The 7,916-nt window shown below is 34.7% G+C and overlaps 1 protein-coding gene across 1 annotated transcript; it reads right to left on the reverse strand.

Moving 5' to 3' along the window:
• Nucleotides 1-3,327: 3,327 nt before the first annotated feature.
• On the reverse strand, nt 3,328-3,971 carry LOC127633347 (germ cell nuclear acidic protein-like). Its single transcript, XM_052112384.1, has 2 exons — nt 3,898-3,971; nt 3,328-3,807 (listed from the first exon to the last, which is right to left on the reverse strand). Exons 1-2 carry the CDS (start codon nt 3,955-3,957, stop codon nt 3,328-3,330), a joined length of 540 nt encoding a protein of 179 aa, XP_051968344.1. The 5' UTR covers nt 3,958-3,971.
• Nucleotides 3,972-7,916: the final 3,945 nt, after the last annotated feature.

The raw sequence follows: 7,916 nt of genomic DNA on the forward strand, positions 1-7,916 counted from the left end.
TTTCGTTTTAGAAACAAGTGTTTTTTTCTCTCTCTTTTAATCGCAGGTTAATGTTCATGTGTAGAACGAGAAGAAATCGAATACCCCCTCGAAATTGTCACTTTTTTGAGGTAAAAAAAAGTTTGAGGTAAATATTTTTCAATTGTCACTTATTTATATTCAAATATGTTCCTAATCAAACTGATGAGGGTTTCTTCAAACACATAATTGAATAAAGCTAAAGTTATTTGGTAAAAATACATTTAATGAAACATTTGTGCATGTACAGGTAGGCATTTTGTAAACGGTGTGTTTGAAGGTTATTAAATGTTAAGTAATCTGTCTTATCAAAAACTTTGTCAACCAACCCTAATCATATGTTTTCTGCACATGATATTAGTCCACTATTATTTGTAAATCTTATATCTAAATAATAATTATACCAATAACTTTTAACTAAAATTTAAATTGTTATAATCTTTCTCTGGTTTGTTATATTCACCTTAATAGATTTTAACATTTAAATACCCTGACAGAATCACTGTAGAGCAAGAAACTGAGCATTTATTTAGATGTTACATTTCTGTAAAATTAAATAGAAAATAACAAAGAAATAAATCTGTTCCAACCAACCTCAATCTCTCTTACTCAGTCAATTTTAATTTTTTTGTCTATAGAATATGGATCCCGCGATCATACCGTGGTATTGTGACCTACAAAACAGGTGGTGGTTACCCTCAGGGATTGTCCAAGGATCAAAAGTCAAATTTTCGAAAAAAAGTTGCTCTTTATGGCATTGAAGGTGAGTAAACTTAATCAAACAACTCTGTTAAAACTGTATTATTATTTTCAAAACTATTTACAGAATAACAATATAGCAACATATTGGGATAACATTTTTATTAAAGGCTACATTAGTCTTTCATGAAGGCCTACTATTTTAATATAATCAATCAATTTACCAGGTTTATTCAAAGGACCTGATGGAGATGTTAAGTTTACCATCGCACTAATGCAAAATTTAGCATGATTATTTATAAAATTGATTGTGGTACTAATTCTACATTGTACAGTACAATCAAACATATTTAACAATTTAGGGAATCTAGTTTCATGACTCTTGGGGGAAAAAATCATTATTTTTTACTTACAAAAACAGGATAAAAAGAAAAGAGTATTACATAAACTTTTAACATTATATAGCATAAAGTTACACTTTAAGATTATTTTTATTCATAAAAAATTAGTTTATAGGTAAATATTGAATTGCACAGATTCAATATTTTGTCATTAGAAATTAAGTTATAATTGCATTTGGTCATAAAATTAGCCACTTTTTCTTAAACATAGCTAAATATTATATGTAGATGTCTGGAATCAGCACTGCCCTCTCCCACTTTGTTCATAAATATGACCTGCCAAACAGAGAATACTGAGTAGTGTTGTATTGGAGTAAAGTGGTAACACAGCGAACAGTGCCCAACTCATGCAAGTTTAAACCGTTATTATCAGTTTAATATGTGAAAAAAGAATTTCAAAAACAAAAATGTATGTAAAATAAGTGACCATAATAAAGGCTTCTTCTTCACATACTACTACTAATAATAATATTTAATTTATTACACTTATCTTGCAGATGGAGAGCTCTACTATACTAGATAAAAAAGGCACTTCACGTAAACTCAAAGTGAAGGTTGTTTGTGGTGCAGAGGATGCAAACAATCTTTTTTTGGAGTTCCATGCAAGCAACATTGGTGCACATTGTGGACAGAAAAAAACCAAAGATGCCATATCAAAAAGATTTTACTGGCCAGGGATGTCAATAGATCTTGACAAATGGGTAAATACACTATTAATTCGTTTTATAAAAATTAATAACATTTTTATTCTATCTTGTAAATGTAAACTGTTCTCCTTGTTATTCAGGTGGCTGAATGTGTGTCATGTCAGACTGCCAAAGCATCAATTAAAGAAGAAGTACAATTTACACCTATACATGTAAACTGTCTCTCTCTGTTTCTTTCTTTCTGTCTGCAACACCAGCAATTGCCATTCATAATGCTCTAATAAATGATATATACATTTCATATTCCTTTCAAGGTTACACAGCCCTTTGAACTTTTGGGTATGGATCTGATTGGGAAACTCTCACTCACAGACAGTGGCCATCAGTACATATGTGTAATGATTGATTACTTGACCAAATGGCCACAGGCATATCCACTTCAATCTAAGTCGGCAGAGGAGGTCACAAACTGCATTATTAAGTTTTTTTATCAGTTTGAGGCACCAAAACGTGTACTCACAGATCAAGGGAGGGAGTTTGTTAATCAGGTAAGTTGAACTTGTACACTGCTCTACAATAACAGCATATAAAAGTGGTAAATGCAACTACAAATTGTTTTTTATTTTTAAATAATTGTACCAGAATTAATCATACTATTTTGTTTGTAATGACAGATCAACAAAAATGTGTCCAGAATTCTCGGAATCAAAAGGAGTTTGTGTTCACCTTATCATCCGCAGACAAATGGTCTTGTTGAAAGAATGAATGGGACAATACAGAGGTACTGTACTGTAATAATACATCCGATTTTATACATCGGTACTTTGCTGTATTTGTCATTTGAACCAAAATGAAACTAATGTTATATTTACACTATGGATGTAAAATAATTGTAATGTATTAAAAATGTTATAGGGCTCTCTGTAAATTAGTTTCAAAAAACCAAAGCAATGGGATAAACATCTTGATGCTGTAATGTTCGGATTGAGGACCAAAAACAGATGACCACAAAGTTTTCCCCTTTTATATGATGTTTGGTCGTGAGGCACGATACCCATCTGAGGTCCCTGAATATTATAAGGTGGGCATGTGTTGTTTTTTGTTGTTTTGTTTCTTTGTCTTGCATTCAGTGTGAAATTATCTACATGAACTTGAAATGCAGATATTTAAAATTAGAAATCAAGTAAATAAATGTACTATTTTCAGATCGACAACACTGTTGAAGCTGTCATGGGGATTGAAGAAATGACTGAGAGTGTCCTAAAACTTGATGAAGTTATTCAAACTGCCCTGACCCACACTGCTCAGGTCCAGAAACAAATGAACAAAAAAGACAAAAAATCACAAAAAATTAAATTCTCTGTGGGTGACAGAGTGTGGAGGTTGAATGTTCGAAGCCAGCAGAGAAAAGGAGGAAAACTGGATCCAGATTTTCTAGGCGCTTACACCGTTAAAACTATAGAAGGGAAGAGTGCTGATCTGGCAGATGAGAGAGGGGTCATTTTTAAAAAAATAAATATTGACCACATGAGGCTGTATATTGAGGAGACTCCACGCATTCCTCACAAGATTGTCTCTGGGATGTCCACAGCAACACCTGCATCACAAAACATCTCTGCTGCATCACCTGCAAATGTGTTATCACCCACCACCTCAGCATCATCAGTGCCATCACCCACCACAGCAGCATTATCAGTGCCATCACCCACCACCACAGCATCATCAGTGCCGTCACCCACCACAGCAGCATCATCAATGCCATCACCCAGCACCACAGCATTATCAGTGCCATCACCCACCACCACAGCATCATCAGTGCCATCACCCACCACCTCAGCATCATCAGTGCCATCACCCACCACCACAGCATTATCAGTGCCATCACCCACCACCACAGCATTATCAGTGCCATCACCCACCACCACAGCATTATCAGTGCCATCACCCACCATCACAGCATCATCAGTGCCAACACCCACCACCACAGCATTATCAGTGCCATCACCCACCACCACAGCATCATCAGTGCCATCACCCACCACCTCAGCATCATCAGTGCCATCACCCACCACCACAGCATTATCAGTGCCATCACCCACCACCACACCATTATCAGTGCCATCACCCACCACCACAGCATTATCAGTGCCATCACACACCACCACAGCATCATCAGTGCCATCACCCACCATCACAGCATCATCAGTGCCAACACCCACCACCACAGCATTATCAGTGCCATCACCCACCACCACAGCATCATCAGTGCCATCACCCTCCACCACAGCATTATCAGTGCCATCACCCACCACCTCTGACATGGCTGCAATATCTTTCACCACTGCTGCATCTGTGTCATCCCCTACCAACTCTGTAGCATCTGCAACACCTGTACATTCAGTTGCAACCTTGCCATCACCCACCATCTCTGCCACAGCACAATCACCTATAACCTTAGCAAAATCTGTGCCTTCTCACTTCAGCTTAAAAGCAGTTGTGGTATCAACCACCACCACCACAGCAACAGCAGTACAGGACAACCTCAACAACAGTACCTCAGCAACAGGATTAACTGTTGTTAACCAATGTAAGTTAGAAATCTTATTTGGTCACATATGCTGACTGATAGTGCTTTAAAATGTTTATTTTTGACATCCATCATTACAGGTATCCAAGAGGCTTGGTCAGGAAAAAATGTCTGTGTTGCTGTCCAGAATTGGACCATACAAAATCTTCTTTGCAGATATTAATAAAACTGCTCCAAATAATGAGCTTGAAAGTGAGGTAAAAGTTTTTTAAATGTCAGTGATTTAAATCATAGACAAGGATCATCATAGTATCAAATGTTGGCTTTAACTGTAAATCTCTCATTGTCTTTCTTAAGGTCATAAATGCATACATGTCTCTTCTTGTAAAGAGATTCAATACACATTCAGAAGTACAAGCATTCCAAATTGACACATTTGAAATGACAAAAATCTGGAATGGAAAAAGATCAAAACTAAAGGTTAGTTTATTCAGGTTAATGTATGTTGCAATTTTGAAATGTAGTACAGAAATGTTATAATACTCTTTCTGAATTTCAGGTTGATCCCACAATGTACAAATATCTCATTGGCATTGTGAATGACCATCACCACTGGACAGTTGTGGTAAAAACAAAACATTTGTCTTTACATGTAAATAAGACACTTGCAAGATTTCATATTATAATACAGATATTGAATTATTAATAAGATTATATAACCTTTTATAGTTTTTCTAAAACCATGTGATGTACATTGAATTTACTTTTAATGAATATAATTTTTTTCTTTACCATAATATAAGTGTAACAAAGTATCCTTATCTCCTACATTTTTTTTTTTCTACATTTAAAAGATTATGCTACCATCCCAAAGGAGGGCTTTGTTCCTTGATCCCATGGGAGAAATTTTTTCCAATCTAAAAAGGTGTCAGGATGTAACAAGGTATCAGAAGTTGTTAGACTACAAAATGTGCTTTTAATGTGCTCAATTGATTTAAAATAAATAAATAAGTTGTGTTTCAATGACAGAATAATGATGATTATTATTTGTTAAGGGCTTTTTTGGCAACACAAAGGATGCCATGTGTCAAGGTGGTCTTGCCGAACGCTGCCTCACCCAAAGCAAAAAGATGGCACATCATGTGGTGTCTTTGCTTTGAAAGTAAGTGATGTAAAATATATTTTTATGCTATCCTACTAAACTGACAATGTCCTCAAGCATGATCTTGGAAAACACAATGAAGACGATTTATGGAAAATATGGTTGATGTGTAACATATGTTTGATTTCTCTATATTATAAAATATATTTATTGCTTATTTTATTGCTTTGCTCTTTTTCAGTTTGCAGACTGTGTACTCAGAGAGGAGCCAATTGTTTTTCTTAATACAGCAGAGGGAGTGGAAGAATTGAGGAAAGCAATAGCTGTCACTCTTCTACAAAACAGTGGTATGTTTAAAGTAATGCATTTACATAATATTTGTTATAACACTTTGATTTTCAAGTCTGCATAGGATTCTTTAGAAAACATAACTTGCAAATTGTAATTTTAAAAGGATGCAAAATTTAAATTCAACATTTTTTTTAGATGACCTGAGCCAGCTGTGCCATGCCTGTGGAGAAGAAAGTGGAGATTATAACTGGGTAAGTAGTTACAAACTCTTCAGTGTTTATCTTTAGGTCTCAATCACTGAAGGTCTGGTGGTCCCTTATTTTTGATGGGATTATATTTTATTATTAACAGTATTATTGTTATTATTAGGGTTTATTAATTAATTTTTATTTTCATAGTTTTGGGTGCTTAGCATGCTTAAAGAATTAAGAAAGTTGGAACACATATCTAGTTAACACATTGGGGGTGGGGGGCTTTTCAATGCCACTTTTTAACTAAAGTAGTGGGGTCAGTTTCACTTACTTTGTTCATAGATTGTTCTCATCAAGCTGGACAACATTCAACAGGATTCATGTGACTGGCAACACATTTCAGCAACATTATGCCAACACATTGTAGATGCTAAATTGTGAACAGATATTTGATATATTGAAAAGTGTTGCGATGGCAAGGCAAAATACCTTAATAGCTTAGAATATATATATATATATATATATATATATATATAAGCATCCCAGGGTGATACCACAATAAGTTGTTTGAGAAAATGTCAAGAGTACATTTCTGCAAATTCTAGGCAAAGGGTGGCCACTTTGAAGATGCTAAAATATAACACCACTTTTATTTTGTTTGGATTTTGTTTAGTCACAACATAATTCCCATAGTTCTATTTATGTTATTCCATAGTTTTGATGACTTACTATTATTCTAAAATGTGAAAAATTATAGTAAGTGTTTCAAAACTTAAAAAGAACCCATGGTGCTTGGGACCATCACAGCTGTATTTCAGTATTGTTCACTCATTTCATCTAGAGCAATTTTACCAACTCTGTCCTTTTTATTGCTGAAAGATAATAAGTTCTTGCTTAATTTTAGATTGCCTGTGACTCACGCAACCGTTGGTACCACCAATCATGCGTCGAGGGAAATCAAATGTGAATTTTCTGTGTCCTGCCTGTTAAAATTCTGATGACATGAGGAACACATACAAAGAGGCTTGTGTAAATTACATTAAAAAAAATACCTTTTTTTTGGTTGTTTCTTGTTAATTTAATTCCCTTGTTTTTTATGTAAAATAAACATATCTATTTATTTAATAAGTTACATTGTACATTGTTCAAACACTGGCTGCTAATTGTAAATTAGGATATTTATACATATTTTGTTTCTTCTGATGTTTATTTAATTGGAATGCTTGGGTAGAAAATACCCTCTACAGGGCCATTGGCTAAATTTGTTTGTTTGTATTTCTCTCTCTCTCTGTCACTTTTCCTCTAACTCTCGTGCCATGCTCACTCTACTTCCTTTACAACCCTATTCTCTCTCTCTCTCTCTCTCTCTCTCTCTCTCTCTCTCTCTTCAATATATTTATCTGTGAAATTTGTTTATTATTTATTTGTATATTGTTAATATTTATTATGTTATTTCCTTCAAACACTGAATGCTATTGTTAATAAAATAATTCTACGTGTTGATAAGTATTCTGTTTCTCCTGAAAGTGGGATAATGTTAAATATTTGGGCATAAAATAAGTGTTTAAGTTAATAGAATCCAGTGTGTTATGAGACATAAAGTGCTTCTTGTGTCAATGCACTGTACCTATTTGTATGACTTTTTGAGCATCCATGCAGAATAATGAGGGAGGTAGAATCTAGGCAGAGGTGTAAACAATAGTGCTGCCTAGATAATACCCCCCTGAATAATATAGGAGTTTAAGTCAATGGAATCAATAGTGTTATGAGACATAAAGTGCCTCTTGTGTCAATGCATTTTACCTATTTGTATGACTTTTTGAGCATCCATGCAGAATAATGAGGGAGGTAGAATCTAGGCAGAGGTGTAAACAGTATTGCTGCCTAGATAATACCCCCCTGAATAATATAGGAGTTTAAGTCAATGGAATCAATAGTGTTATGAGACAAAGTGCCTCTTGTGTCAATGCACTGTACCTATTTGTATGACTTTTTGAGCATCTATGCAGAATAATGAGGGAGGTAGAATCTAGGCAGAGG

Source organism: Xyrauchen texanus, chromosome 40, assembly GCF_025860055.1.
Source record: "Xyrauchen texanus isolate HMW12.3.18 chromosome 40, RBS_HiC_50CHRs, whole genome shotgun sequence".
Lineage (NCBI taxonomy): Eukaryota > Metazoa > Chordata > Actinopteri > Cypriniformes > Catostomidae > Xyrauchen > Xyrauchen texanus.

Excerpts from the sequence above, each read along its gene's own strand:
- LOC127633347 (XM_052112384.1), bottom strand. The coding sequence starts at position 3,957 with ATGGTGGGTGATGGCACTGATGATGCTGTGGTGGTGTGTGATGGCACT. Across the intron at positions 3,808-3,897 it reads ATGGCACTGATAATGCTGTG|GTGGTGGGTGATGGCACTGA; the intron begins GTGGTGGGTGAT and ends GATGATGCTGAG.